General features: G+C 44.1%; 1 protein-coding gene across 2 annotated transcripts in view; it reads right to left on the bottom strand.

Annotated features, from left to right (window-relative positions):
* Nucleotides 1-15,687, bottom strand: part of fam131bb (family with sequence similarity 131 member Bb) — a 42,321-nt gene extending 26,634 nt beyond the window's left edge. The window contains exon 1 of one of the 2 annotated variants that reach the window (XM_079561348.1): nt 15,531-15,687. In XM_079561348.1, coding sequence (XP_079417474.1) covers nt 15,531-15,558 — 28 coding nt within the window. In that variant the 5' untranslated portion in view covers nt 15,559-15,687. The remainder of the gene's footprint in view (nt 1-15,530) is intronic. The other variant, XM_079561349.1, reaches the window with a different exon arrangement.
* Nucleotides 15,688-16,265: the final 578 nt, after the last annotated feature.

Below are 16,265 nucleotides of genomic sequence, written 5' to 3'. Positions count from 1 at the left end.
ATCCCAGCGTTGAGGTAAATCAAATAGACTTGAATACCTTTCCTTATCGGGGTGAGTCATGTGTTGACCTTGATAATGATGAAATAAATTATTAAAGCTCCTGCACCTAACTTTATTCCAGTGTAGAGTGCAATCCAGTTCCTTCAGCGAGTGTTTTGTAAAAAGGGCACATTTGGGGGAATTCAGTTTCCTCTCTCGGTTCTCAGTTTGACAATCAGGGAAAGCAGCAAGTTAAAAAGAACAAACTGTGGTGTTAGGCAGTAAGGTGTTAAGTATATGTAACCTGCACCGAAGCTCTTGTGACACTGTTTACGTGAATGCCAGAGCAGCTCTGTTGAATCTAATGGATGTGTGCACCTCTCAGAAGGACAACTCCAGGGCTCACGGTTTCCTGAACACACTCATCGTTTCTCACTTGTCATTTCCGAAACATTTATATTTGAGCAGGACTTTCCCCTGTCAGCGCCGAACCCTGAGTGACCTTTACAGAGTTAGCCGGCTACAGTTCATTTCCTCAAGTGTGTTACCTTGTAGACAGAGGAGGGGTTGCCGCTCGTATCAACTTATACAAAGAGAAAAGGCCCCTTCTATGTATCTGGGTGGGAGACTGCCCCAGATACATGCTCTCTATTTTGGGCAAAAGCTGCAAATGTGAAACATGAATATGCAGTTGATATATGATAATACACAGCAGAGCACTGACACACCCTCGTCTTTGCTCTCCCCCTCGCTCCTCCATCTCATTAGGCCAATTAGATGATAAGCAGTTACTCTCCTCACATGAATCACAGGATAGATAGACCAAGAGTGAACTGCAGCAAATGACCAGGATGCCCTCCAGCCCTCACACTGCAGTGGACCGGAGACATGATGCCTAATGTCTGAGCGAGTCACAATATACTCACAGGAGCAGGAGCAGAAGCAGAAGCAGTGTGCGAGGCGTGTTACAGTTGTTGTTTACGCTTTGAGTGATAAGAGCCGAATGTTAACGAGACTATTTATACGGAGATGGGTGGGTCTGCTGCGCTCTGGAGGTCGAAAAGGATGGTGTGGGCTCTCAGCTGTGTTGTGGCTACGTGTGTAAAATGTGTTCCCGAAGACAGGCAGGGTTCCTCCTTGACGAAACAGCAGCAACAACACAACACAGAGCACATGACCGGGGCTCTGAGCCAGCGCTCCCCTCCCCTGGCACCGCCGCCTCCCCCGCAACGCCGCGGAGAGGCTGAATACACCCCTGCGGCCAAGAGGGAGCCAGCTCAGTCGGAGGCAGAATGAGCGGGAGGATGAGAGGCGGAGGAGAGAGCGTGGGGCAGCCGAGCAGAACGCAGTCACACATCTGCAGCGCCGCACTGTCAGCTCGGAGCGCTGGAGTGGCTGACGCTCGGCTGAAGCGGCAAGCGCTGAGCGTCATGTGCCTTTTCTCTCACAGATTCTCCCGCAGCCCGCAGCACAGGGCCATGTGTTTACTCTGGCAGCTGCGGCCGTGGCACCAGCGACAGCAGGGCCTAATGCAGTGGTATGTGCGGATGAAGGGCGACCAGCAGCACAGGAGCAGTGTCCAGATGGCTCCAAGTGTCTGGGAGTGTGGACGGGAGCTCATATGCAGTAAGTCATGCTCCAGCGCAGGGGGAGCATTATCTCGGCGAGTGGCATTCCCTGCTGAGGTGCCCCTGTCGTTGAAGGCCTGACGTGCCCCATTAATCTGTTTAGACGTGAACGCTCCCGCTCCTCCGCAGGTCTTCAGTCAGTCAGACGGAGAGGAGCAGTCGCCGGAGCAGGACTGTGGTAACTATTAATCCACAAGCACAGTGTCTTGGCACACACTTTCAGCTCAGCATCATCACCCAGGCACTCCCATGTAGCTAATGGCCACAAGTAAAAGACGATCTCAATTTGTGGCAGGGAGACAACACACAACAAGAAAAGGCAACATATCGACCAATATCTCGAACAGCAGATCGTGTCGTCTGAGTGCACCATTCGCTCACATTGTCACTTATGAGGCTGCGGAGATGACTCTCTCTTTGACAGCACTAAGTCTCCACACTCGTGCCGCGCCTCAGTCACGTTGTTTACTGAAAACGCTTGTCATCTGGAGGAGCGCGCGCATAATTTCCGATTTGCCACACACGAATACAACTACTCTACAAGGCCTTATACGAGGATAGAGGATCAATTTACAAAATATAATCAGCCCGCGCTCTCGGGTGCTGCTATCGGGTGACAGGCGACTCGTAATAGCGCACAGGACGCGGAGGCCGTAAAGCTGGATATATGCGCGCGTGCCGTCAGGTTCCGCAGAGGAGTCCTTGGAGCGCCGCAGTCACACACATGAACGTGCTGTGAACAGGCCGGGGTCGCTGGGTCCCCCTCACCGGAGCCACTACATCACCGAGTCTTTCACCTTGAATGTGTTCATGTGGTCGGGACATTTCTCAGCTGGACAGAGGCCAATCAGTCAGGCTCCTCGCAGGCCTGCCAGCGTTTACAGCCCATCTGCATCCGGCAAATACGGCGGAGTCAGTGCTATTGCATCACGGGAGGAAGGTCACAGGGAGGATTCTTGGACCATGTGCGGTTTTTGTGTGAGGAGTTTTGCATCTGGGTATGTCAGATTCCCTATGAACCTACAACAGGGCCAGAACATGCAGGGTAATCTGGATTAAAGACTTCTTAACCCCTTCCTTAACTGAGTGCATTTTCTCCAGTTCAGCTTTACCCAAATCGAAAAGGTCACAGCCTCTAGGCCAGTGTAACACCTCATTTGAAAGCTAAGACCTACAAAACACATAAATGGATCTTTTTCCTCGCGCTGTTGACAGTTTTTTCCATCACATTTTTGTCACTTTTTCATCACGTTTTTGTTACTTTTTTGTTGTATTTTCATCCTTATTTTTGTCTATTTTTTGTTGCTAATTTGACACTTTTCTCAAGAAGCTTTTAGATTTGGGTAAAGCCAAACTTACTACTATAGTACTATAGTAGTGGTTCTCAATTGGTGGGCCGGGACCCAATAAGTGGGTCACAGAAGCACATTTTACCCAAATCCAGGTCATTTAATGTTTGAGAAAAGACTGACATAATGTGAACTGCAAAACCAGGGCTGCCCAAAGTGCGGCCCGGGGCCACATTTTTTATGTTGGCCCCCAGGCTTCTTGCTGAGTTTGTACCTTTCATCAGAAATGGTACTTTTTACTAAATGAATGAACAATTTTACACACTTTCAACCTTAATAACTAACATTTTAGCATTACGCAGAACTGGAAAAAAGTGTTCAGTGTAAACAAACATAGGAAATAAACCCGAGTGAGTGTTTCATCGCGCTGTGGCCCTCTATACATTTCAAAATGCCCCCAATAAAAAAAAAAAGTTTAGATTTCCACTGTTGTAGGATTTCCGTGGAGAGTATGAAAACTATATATTTTTGGAAACCTTGTGGTCAAAGCAATGAGAAAAAATATCTTTATTTTATTCAACCTTTATTTAACCTTTATTTATCCAGGAAAGTCTCATTGAGATTAAAAACCTCTTTTTCAAGGGAGTCCTGGCCAAGAGGCAGCAATAGATTTGCCTTTTATACCATAATGCCATTTTTCCATTATAGTAAAATGGGGAGTTCTGGTCATTGCTACAGTAACTCCATGAAAAATATGACAAGGGATCAAATGGAATTTTCTACGTTTTTTACTCCCCATATACTGTAAATGTTATTATTGCTGTTATCACACCTTTTTTCCACAGAGCAAATGGAAACATTGTTTTTCTGATTGCTTATTTAAGAAAGTTTTGAAAAATGTATAGTTTTGATACTCTCCACAAAAATCCAGTGAATTTACAGAGTGAACCAGACTATACAGGGTTAACAGGGCTTATGCAAAATAAAACCCCACGCAGACAAGATGTGTTGACGCTTTCAAAGAATACTGTAGGACGTAAACAATCTTTACTGGTTTAGATTTTGGTTTGATGTGATTAACTACTCTAATCCAGTTTCCCCATCAGTCAAAAACACGCCAAGAAGATGCAAGCCAGTCCTGACCGAGCTCCTGGCTCCAGAACTGAAGGTGGGTGTGCAAATGCTGGTCACCCACTGCTCCTGACTGGCGTCCCAATGACACTGGTTGAAAGACAGAGGACAAATTCTGCAAAGAACACAATAAAGCGACGTCTACCAAGGGAAGACACGTTTTCGGTGCTGTCAACTGGAAAAGTGTGGTACAGCGTGGGTGTTTGGATTCAGCTAAAACAGGGGGGAATCCTCTCCGAAAGGATAAAGCAACAGTCGAAAGCGCACACAGCTGTGCCAAACACACACAAGAAAAATTAATCCTGCGAGAAAAAAACATGAACGAATTTCCAAGGTAATAACGAATGAGGGTTTTAAAGATTTAGGCAGAGAAACGCACACTGTCTCCATCATTACGCTTAGCCGTGTTGCTTGGGGTTGGTCTTGTCAAGGATTCATAAGTCTCTAAATTACTGGTGACCCCTTTCTTCAACAGCAGGTGCCTGTGGGCTACTTTTCATATTAAAAACTCTCCTCATGCTTTGATGATACTTTAGAAACAAATGGACTTAGGCGGAGCTGTTAATACTTCATCATATTTACCCAAATATAGTTATTGTGTTCAATGTGTGCAAACCTCAATCATTGCTTATGTAGAAATGTAGCAAATATAGGAAGCCTTTAGGGAGCTAGAGCACTTGAAAAGGAGTGAAGGCCTAATGTTTACAGTTCAAAATTATTCAGCCCTTATTTCTGAGAATCCACATCAGCAATGGCTTCCAAGTTTTAACAAGAAATGATTTGTAGTCAAGGCAATTTAAGTATTAAAATGATCAGAATAAGCCTGGTAAAGCTGTGTGGGCTTTAAAGGAATATATCAAGCAAAGTCAACTATTTTTTGGGCTCCTTTAAGGAAACTATAACATTGCTGTTATGTTCTCATATCCAGACCTTTATGTTATTATGTTAAACAGCTGATTTAACCAGTTTTTGGCTCTGTCTTCCAGATTGTAGTAGCAGGCTGACAGCACCATTTGCAGAACTTCTTCAGAACAGTGTCCCAGGTGTGGGAAAGTTGGAACGCCTCCTCACAGTCTGGGGATCTCGACGGCTTCTCTGATTCAACGGTGGTATTTGTTGCTCTCGGTGCTGATAACATGGGCATTGTCCCAATTCATGAGGTGGTTCTCCTTCTTGTAGTGGTCTGATACGATAGGCTTCAGCTGTTCTTATTTTGCTTCTGGCTCGTGTGCACCCTTTTGATGTTTCCCTATCACATTCTGTCCTATGTTCTTTCTTCATGATGTTGAACACTCTTCCGGTTTCTCCCACGTTTAAATCAGCTGACCAGACACGTCACAGCAAGACCATGTGAAAACCTCTGAGGAGTAGCCAAAACTGTCCGGTACGAAATAACATAAAGGTCTGGCTATCAGAATATAATAGCATCATTACTAGAAGACCTAATGAACTTCATTGGAATACTATAGCATTGTTTTGTGTGCAAATCGTGTCCATTACAGCGCCAATGATTTGTTAGCATGCTGTCAGCGGTTAGTGTTAGAAAGTCTACTGTGCTTTTGGATAGGCTTGTCTGAAAATATAAATGACCCTAATCTTAATCTAAATCTTAATTATATATATATATATATATATATATATATATATATATATATATATATATATATATATATATATATATATATATATATATATATATATATATATATATATACATATATATATATGGATATATATCTATTCATAAACTAATGGAAAAACATTTAACAAGGATCACTAGACTTTCGACACTATCCTTTGGACAGGCTATTTTATATTAATAAACAGCTCACATAAAGTCATCTGATCATTACAAATATCTTCAGTTATTCTTTAACAGAATTTCATAAATTAAAATACAAACACTTGGCAGATCCAGCAGTGGCTATTTCATTAGGCTACTTTAGGTATTTCTATCATAGTTTCTGTCCTAGCCCTGGTTATTAGCCGCTAGTTTTAGCATGCTATTGCTAGCACGGCATTTTGAGCGCCGATCAAAAAAACCTTGCGGAAATTAAAGCAATACTAAGTAACTTGTTTACCTTAATAAGTCCTTTTCGTAGTACGGTAATACAAGTGTTAATGGGATGATTGGAGGGCCTTTCATCTCCCCCTGGTGTGTCTGGCCAGAAAACGACAATTGCAACTTGACTGTCACCGGACCGGAGCCACCGAAACACACTAATAGAATCATGAAGATGAAGCTAACAGGCTAACGGACATAGCTAACTGCGGGCTAGAGCCACTTAAACAGTATTTATAGCCAAGTTTGAGTGAATTTTTTTTTTCCATTGTAGAAAGTGGATGTACAATATCCCTCTCTCCCTTCGCCTCTTCTGTCATTGTAGTATTTACTCTCACGGACAATTAATAAGTTAAAAAATCGCAACTTGCTACAACACCTGCAATTGCGCTTATGGCCTCTAGGGGCAAGAGTTACTTAGTACTGCTTTAAAACTAGTTCAGTCAATTCTCCAGGTCCTTTGCTTCAAAATGACATACCTACAGCATGTCCATATTCACTTAGGTTTAGTCGGTGAAAGTTGTGTTTTTAAAGCGGACAGAGACAAAATTGGTTCAGCATCAGATATTTGTAGCCGATATCCGATATAGAATTTTTTTTTAAGTATCGGCACCGATATCAGATTCCAGTATCGGATTGGCGTATCCCTAATCCTAACCCTAACCTTAACCGTATCCCTTTCCCTGGCTTAACCCTTATTTGTGTCATGAAATTTCAAGCTTTCACAGCAGCATTAGCCAAACTAAAATCAGTTATGCGATATTTTTCTATGTTCATGGTTAAGTCCCTGTGCTGCCAGCAGAAGGAAGTCCAAGCAAAAGAACAGTGTGCTAACAAAGCAGAACAGACTACTCAACAGTCTTTTCCCTTTGAACATTATTATTAAAACCCAAAAGCATGTTTGTAAGCCACAATTACGCATTATACGTCCACTTTAAAACCATGGAAGAGCTTAACTATCATGACAGCAGCAGGTGATAGGGTACAGTTTTGTGTTCTGGAGAAGGAGACTGAATATGCAGAACTACTGAAATATGCATAGATGATAAAAAACAGTTTTCCACAGTGCACAACCTTGTATCATGACTAGAAACGCAAAAGGTTCGGTGAAATATGCCCTAACATCACAACAAACAGGCATCTGAATGTCTGCTGCAAACCCCACCGACATGACAACAACTACCGGGCCAATTATTGTTAAGGCATCGAGTAGCTTCCGATAACACGCACTGCTTTCTGGGGGGAAAGTGCTTTGTGATTTAGCAAGAGCTGTGTCAGCACCGATGCCACTGAATCAAATTAAAGGTAACAAACAAGATAAAGCTAAAGCGAAATAGACTACACCGGCAACAGCCAGTATGTCCCACATTCACAAAGTTCCAGTATTGCTGCAGCCCGAACTATAGTAGCAGTGAACACAGTGCCCTAAATTATGCTGTGATTAATGTTTGTAGCGTGAATTCAAGCCAAAAGCATGAGAAAGTGAGCAACGCTTTATGATTATGAACGGCTGGGCACTCGCAACTGCATCCATTGGGTTGTTGGTGGCACATGACAGCACAGTGTTGGCATGGTAATAGGATGGAAATAGCGTGGTAGCTAAACGTGTAATAACATGGTAACAATTATGATTATTACAAGGGTTGATTTATTTCTTTGGATTATAAGGATTGTAGCACTAACCCAGTACAAAGACTGTAAATAACCAGTCATTTCGTGGTAATGATAGATGCAGGGCAGTAAAATGCATTATTCTCGGTTATCCCTGTTTATCATGCTTTTTCCATACATGCTATTGCTGTGAATGCTGAGAGAAACTGAATGCTAGCTTGATCAGATTGCCCCCAAAAAATCTCCACTGATTCACTACGATCAATCTGAGCAGAATCCCAAGGTTAACCGGTCAGCACTTCATGCTCATGTTGCAAGCTGCTATATTTTTACTCATCCCATAGGTACATCTGCTCTCATGTAAGTCTCTACATAACAGATGAAGAATGAGAGGACAAAATCAGGCCTGTTTTCTTTTCCTAATCACTTATTTATTTATTTGGTTGGGACAGTGCCTGTTAATAAAAACACGGGACTTACTCATGTATGTGAACACGCCACGCCGGATTGCAGCCATGGGATAATTTCCATCTGTCCACACTCTCAAACACACTCTCATTTAAAATTTTAGTGGTAGGGGAGCACCGGGAGGAAACCTATGCAGGAACGAGAAGAACATGCGAACTCCTAGGACCTAAAATAAAACTAAAGTAAACGGGCATAAAGTAGAACTCCACTGGGTCAAAACTACACTGGCCAGTAAAGACTACCTCTTTTTCTATTCCAGTGTGGCTAGCTGTCTCTTGCTCGACATAAGATAAGCCTTTTTTAGATAGGACGATATGCAATAGGACTACAAGGTCAAAACCTGGCCTAAGATAGCCTTGTCTACAACGGGACTAAACCTGGTCTGAAACTAGGACTCACTCAGACTAAACCCAGACCCAGGTATTTCAAAATGTCTACGCTGATGGCAGTAGAGCTGCGATGGACACTGACAGCTCATTAAAACTTGTTACAAATGTTGGTGTGGTCGCCATGGAAACATACAAAACCAAACTGCAGGTGCAAAATGGCACAATAATTAAAGCGAAGACGTGTGAAAGGTCATTTGTGAGTCATCATTACGAGCATGACTGTTAAGCATTAATTATGTGCAGATGACATGATCCGGACTGCCAAATCCACTTAGGGCCTTTAAACCTGCTCTACAGTCAGGAGAGTGCGGATTAAAGCAAGGATAAACCCGGACTTAACCAGAGCTAAAGTAACAAGGACTAAACCTGCTCTACACTCAGGAGAGTGCGGATTAAAGCAAGTTTAAAACCGGACTTAACCAGAGCTAAAGTAACAAGGACTAAACCTGCTCTACAGTCAGGAGAGTGCGGTTTAAACCAAGGATAAACCCGGACTTAACCAGAGCTAAAGTAAAATGGACTAAACCTGCTCTACAGTCAGGAGAGTGTGGATTAAAGCAAGTTTAAAACCGGACTTAACCAGAGCTAAAGTAACAAGGACTAAACCTGCTCTACAGTCAGGAGAGTGCGGTTTAAACCAAGGATAAACCCGGACTTAACCAGAGCTAAAGTAAAATGGACTAAACCTGCTCTACAGTCAGGAGAGTGCGGATTAAAGCAAGTTTAAAACCGGACTTAACCAGAGCTAAAGTAACAAGGACTAAACCTGCTCTACACTCAGGAGAGTGCGGATTAAAGCAAGTTTAAAACCGGACTTAACCAGAGCTAAAGTAACAAGGACTAAACCTGCTCTACAGTCAGGAGAGTGCGGTTTAAACCAAGGATAAACCCGGACTTAACCAGAGCTAAAGTAAAATGGACTAAACCTGCTCTACAGTCAGGAGAGTGTGGATTAAAGCAAGTTTAAAACCGGACTTAACCAGAGCTAAAGTAACAAGGACTAAACCTGCTCTACAGTCAGGAGAGTGCGGTTTAAACCAAGGATAAACCCGGACTTAACCAGAGCTAAAGTAACAAGGACTAAACCTGCTCTACAGTCAGGAGAGTGCGGTTTAAACCAAGGATAAACCCGGACTTAACCAGAGCTAAAGTAACAAGGACTAAACCTGCTCTACAGTCAGGAGAGTGCGGTTTAAACCAAGGATAAACCCGGACTTAACCAGAGCTAAAGTAACATGGACTAAACCTGCTGTACAGTCAGGAGAGTGCGGATTAAAGCAAGGATGAACCCGGACTTAACCAGAGCTAAAGTAACATGGACTAAACCTGCTCTACAGTCAGGAGAGTGCGGATTAAACCTAGTTTAAAACCGGACTTAACCAGAGCTAAAGTAACAAGGACTAAACCTGCTCTACAGTCAGGAGAGTGTGGATTAAACCAAGTTTAAACACAGATTTAACCAGAGCTAAAGTAACAAGGACCAAACTTGCTCTACAGTCAGGAGAGTGTGGACTAAACCAAGGATGAACCCGGACTTAACTAGTACTTAAGTAACAAGGACTAAACCTGCTCTACAGTCAGGAGAGTGTGGACTAAACCAAGGATAAACCTGGACTTAACCAGTACTAAACAAGGACTAAACCTGCTCTACAGTCAGGAGAGTAGGGACTAAACCAAGGATAAACCCGGACTTAACCAGAGCTAAAGTAAGAAAGACTAAATCTGGTCTAAAGCAGGGCTAAATAAGGATTAAACAACACTAATCCAGGTCTACACCATGACTAAACCAGGTCTATAAAACCGTTTTTGGGACTAAAATAGAACTCTTTAAATTTAGCCTAGAGCAGGACTAAACTATAGTGTTCTAACATTTTTAAACAAGGACTAAACTGGGACTAAATTAGGCATAGAACAAGATTAAAACAATTATAAACTAGACCTAGACCAGGACTGAAAGCGTCTAAAACAATCACAAGTCAGGGCTGAGTCAGGACTACACCAGCTCTAATCAAGGCTATTACAGGCTACCACAGACAGACTCAGTATTTCTAACCCACTGTGCACACATAAATTGAAGAATACTACAGTGATGTGCGGGCCACTATCAAAGCCTCACTGGGAGCTCACTCTCGCTGCTGGGCGCGATGGGACGGGGGGGATAGTGTTACCAGCAGACAGACACATACATCAGGCCTGCTCCAGTCCAGTGCTGCTGCCCCCATTGGTCTCGGCTTGGCAGGACGCACTGCACTGAGATGGCCAATCAATAGCACACACATTAAAGCTATTCTAACCCAGGACAAACACAACACGCCTTTTGCTGCCGCTCATGCTGTCGCTTTGAAGGAAACAAACGCGGACACATCAGACAAATGGCTGAACGAGGACTGTTTGTTTGTGTTCAATAACAGCAGGTGGAGAACTAGAGTACACGCTGTTCTTATTGACAAAAAAAAAATCTCTTATATCTAGTGTTTAAGTGCAAAAGCGCGGTTTTCATGTTTGTCCAACTATTACAAATCTTTGGTAGGAATTACTAACAAGGCACCAGGACTCGCTCATGGCCCTTATGCACAGTATGGGTTGTTGTTTTGTTTTGTTGTGTCACTTCCTGTGCTTACATCCAATAAGGAAGTAAACTAATACACATCACAAAAAGTTCAAAAAGTAATAGTAAATCTTAAATAAAGTAAACAAAAAGCTATCTTATGAGCTAAACCCTCCAAATTTCTTCTTCTGAAACACTTAAGAGGCATCAAGAGCCCCCACACCTGCAGCACAGTGGAAGCGTCACAAGAGGAAGGAAGGGAAGGGACAAGAGAGGAGGTATCCGGGCGAGACTCACAGCATAGCCACACATTCCTTCTATTGTTCTGGCTAATGGTCGTTCACTGGAGAATAAAACAGATGAACTGCTAAGCTCTTCCCAGAAGATGGTGAAAGATGGTTGTGGAGCGGAGGGAGCTGCGCAGGAGGAAGAGGAAGGAGGAGGTGGAGCTGACCATGGAAGCGCAGTGGTTAGCGCTCTCGTTTCACAGCTCGAAGGTCCCGGGTTCGATTCCCACCTGGACGGGGCCTTTTTGTGTGGAGTTTGCATGTTCTCCTCGTGTCTGCCTCCAGATACTCCGGTTTCCCTTGCCACTAAAAACACGTACAATAGGCCAAGATGAATGATGTCTGTGTGTGAATGATGATGGTGGTCAGAGGGACCGTTGGCGCAGATGGAAACTGAAGATACACAAGTAGTTTACCACCACCGAGTATGGAGAGAATGTAAAATGTCTCAGGTAAAGCGCTTTGTGACCATGTCTGTGAAAGGCGCTATATAAATAATGATCTTCTTCTTCTCCTGACCAGTGCTGGACACCACGCTCTGAAACAGGGACAAACCCAGGAGGCACTGCACCATTTCAGAAGATCAGAGGAGACTGAAGGCAGCCAGTCAGGTTTCCTCCGGGTGCTACGGTTTCCTCTACCTCTAACAACATACTGCCCAGGTTGACCCACAGTGGTGGCGCGGCTCCTAACACCTAAGCACTATTTTGTTACATACTTGTACAATGACAAATAAAGCACTTACTTAAACACACTGTCATTGTATCAACTATGTTCTACTGTTTTCTCTTGTTTTGTTTGTATGAGTAATCCTGCACATTACTCAGTTTGTCTCTTTCTCACACTTTAGCACAAGCACACACAGCTGGCAAAAAAAGGATTTGTTGAAAAAAAAATCAGGGTTAAGTCCACAGGTGCAGCAGTAAGTTATAAGACATTCAGTACCTAAATGCTAAATGGCAAAAGTACTTTCCTAATCCTTTAAGTAAGATTATCTAGTAAGCACTGTCATCTCCACACGTCACAGCAAACTCCCTCAGTTAGTTATAATACATTTGCTTACTCATGAAATTTAGCGTCCACACAAGTATTCAAACATAATAGTAAGTTTGATGTGTTTGCCTGTTGCCTGCATGCCGGAAACATAGCACATCCTCCCATTGTTTATATTATAATTCATGTTCCTATCTTGACACAATCACAATTAGTTACTTTTTTTTTTTTTTTTACAAAATCGTGCAGCTCTGCTCTATTCAAAGGCAACCATTCCCTTCTCATACCTAAAAGGAGCAAAGTGTTAAGAGAGATTACTGTAGCGCACCTCCCAAGCCCTGTCATCTACAAAATTACTTCGAGTGGCTATAGTCAATGGGCTCTTCTCCTCTTAATGACCTTAGTGCTGACAGAGAACCATCTAAATCCCAAATGTCTGCTTTGCTGTCTATTATATGGCAACCCGGACCGCTGCTGTATTGTTATTTCGTTCACACCTACCTCTGCGTGTGTGTCATGTGTCTACTGCACTTAAAATGAGAGATATTTTTAAAAATCCCTCTTCATCAAAAATTTACTGTCACTGGAGGAGACCGGTGGGGAAACACTGGACTCTGTGCCGTCTGAGTGTGATTTCGGAGGGCCTAAAGTGGGGCTCCAAGATTAAGTGCAATCACATTGAAATTGCAACTTTTGCAATCGTCAAATCAAAAGGGTAAGGTAATAATAACGTCCTCTATGAATTCAACAAAATACCTCTCTCTTGACATTCTCGTCTTCTCTCAAATGTCAAAGCTCCTGGACATGATTAAACTGAACTGAACTCCCCTTTACAGAAGACGCTACAAATCTAATCACAATCGAACTACTTTGCAATGAGATACGTCTAAACCCACAGCGATGCAGCTTGTCCAAATGCTGAACATGAAAAGTACCTGATAAATTTTTCACCGCTCGAAGGAGGTCTCTGTAAGTTCATTTTTTCATTTGGGTGAGCCTTCGTGTTCTTGCACCATCAGGTTCTTCATCCCCGCCGCAGTTTGACCGTACAACTCATCTGTGTAGTTATTCATGCGCGCAAGAACCTTCATCTACTCCTAATAATACATGCATTCATCTTAGGTAGCACTTTTTCAGTACACAATGTTACTTCACGTTGCATTTATTATTCACTCTATATACTTTCTGATGGTAGGCCCTGAGTGGAGAAGTGTGGCGGCCAAACTGCTTGAAACTCATAAAACATAACTTAGAACAACTAAAATATAACTTATAAAGTGTATAGAGTGAATGCAATGCAATTCAATCTTATAGTTTGAACTGATACAACCAGACTATCTATGGAACAAGAAGTTTGTTTGGTAAAGAGCTCAAAGGATTGGTTGGTGTACTGTTATTATTAATTTTCTTGTGTATGTTGCGGCGATACCGTAACATATGAATTGCTGAAATGTGACCCAGACACCAAAGTATTGAATGGAGGTTGTGGTGCTATTCAAACAACTACAAACATCTGGCACCATTGACAGACCTGTGGTTGTACCGTACTTGTACATCCTCTCTGTCCAATTGCCTGCAGGATGTAGCTAAACATGTCTTAATGCTGAAGGTCAATACCTGACACAACATGAGGAACGGGATTTTGTTCAAAAGATCAAACACTTGAAACTATTATTATATTATGATGCCAAGACCTTATTTACTTCTGTTCCAGGTGATGGTGCAGTGAGCTGTTTTTTATTTGACCTCTATTCAACCAGGAAAGTCCCACTGAGATTAAGAATCTCTTTTACAGGGGAGTCCCGGCCTATTGTACATGTTTTAGTGGTAGGGGAAACCGGAGTACCCGTAGGAAACCTACGCAGACACAGGGAGAACATGCAAAGGCCCCGTCCCGGTGGAAATCGAACCTGGGACCTTCAAACTGTGAAGCATGAGCACTAACCACTGTACTACGGTATGCCACACTACAGACATGACCCAATGTGAATGACACATGAGTTGTACGACACATCGACTGAGTGATTCTCTGTATTAGCTTACACAAGAAAGGCATAAACAGGAGGTCGGGGGAATCTGCCCGGCCCTTGTTGGGCGTGGATGACTCCACTGCCAGCTGTCGCATACCTGGGATAAAGCCCTGCTGAGGATGCGCCGGACATTATTAACTGGTGGACAGTGCAGTCACAAAAACAGCCATGAGTATGCTCCATGGATGCGGAGTGACCACATGCTTGACTGAGAATTTAGACTGTTTGAATGCAAAAGCGTCTTTCAGTTTCCAAAAAGCGCAATATAAAAGCAATCTATGTATGCACTTTATTTATCTGTCACACAATTTTACTCAAGTGATTCATTCCTGCAGACAGTTTTCGCCAGAGCGGCTTTTCTTAAAGTGTCATCTGTTTGGGGCTTCACCTGAGAACCCCTATCCATCCCACGCAGTCACACAGCACGTACTGGCCCCTCCCTCTCTCCTCTGCTATTTGTCCATCGCTGCACTAAAATTCACGCTCCGCTGTTTTGCTGTCGGACAAACCACAACAAACATGCACAACTAACAATGGCATTATCCCCCCCAGAGCCCTTAGGTTCTTTCCCTCTCTCTGTCCTTTTTCCCCTCATCTTTGGGCCACGCATGCCGGCCTATAAATAAGCATTATCCTAGCATTTCCCTGTGCCTCCTCTCTCCTCCTCCTCCATCCTTGTGTGTGCCTCCTACTCACACGTATACATACTGCCAAACAGCATCATAAATCAAGGATAGTGGGGAGTTAGAGAGAGGGGATGCGGGGTGGGTGGGTGGTGAGGGGGGGGGGGGGGAGTCTCGTGGCGAGGTGGGGGTTGCTATACCTACCACACACACTGCACATTCAAAGACACGTTCCCCACATGACAATCCCTCGCTCAGCCCCGGTCATGCTTCTCCATCCCGTGCTGGAAAAGACTCTCCACAGACCGGCTACGTCCCGTGAACCCCGTGAATTCTTGCCTGCCTGCCTGCCGTAGCCCGCCCCCCCCCCCCCCCCCTCCCTCCTTCCCAGCACCGCCGCCACACACCACATACTGCAGCCCCGCAATGAGGAAAAGCAACAGCAAAAAATAAAAAAAGAAGGCGAGAAAAGACGCGCCGGGCAATGCTTACCCAGTGTCCTGGAGCCGATGCATCCCATGGTGTTTTCACAAAGGCCCTGGATACAAGCGTGGAAGAGTCGCCCAGACGCCGCGCATTCTCCTGCTTCCTCTGTCTATCCTTCTGCTTCTCTCCTCCGTGCTCTCCTGCGCTCCCTCTCTCCTCTCTCTCTCTCTCTCTCTCTCTCTCTCTCCCCCTCCTCTCCTCGCTCTCCCCCTCCATCCATCCTTCTCACTCGCTCCGGTGCAGTGTCTTAGAAGGGATCCGGTTAGTAAGTCAGTATGCCTGGGGGAAATGGATTAAGACTAAATAAAGATCATTGTGAAGGGTTAGTTAAGAAACATTCATATGTCACATGGTTTTGTTATGTTGAAGGAGACGGGCCCGGAGTCGGACTTTTTGGATGTAAAGCACTGATTTAAGTAAGTGATGTTAGGGCTTGATGTTAGGGGACAGAATAAGCATATAATCAAAGGGGATGTTTGTGTGCACAGATCAATGAAGTGTCAGGCTGCCATTGTGGCGGTGAGCTATCTCTGCACTGCCGTAAATGTGTGCGGCTAAAATGGGGGGTTTTCTCCCTCTCCCACCGTCTCCCTCTGTCTCCCTCTCTTGTGCGCGCAACCTAACAATGCACTGCAGCGGTTTCCACGCACCCCTCCCTTTCCCTCGCTCCTCTCCGCTGTCCCGCCCTCTCGTCGGTGATCGCTCCGAGACGTGCACGCGCATACGCCAACACCAAACAAG

The sequence above is a fragment of the Gobius niger genome, assembly GCF_951799975.1.
Source record: "Gobius niger genome assembly, chromosome: 8".
NCBI classification, from domain to species: domain Eukaryota; kingdom Metazoa; phylum Chordata; class Actinopteri; order Gobiiformes; family Gobiidae; genus Gobius; species Gobius niger.
Note: the sequence above shows the minus strand (reverse complement) of the source record. Positions and strands in the feature narration are given on the sequence as shown.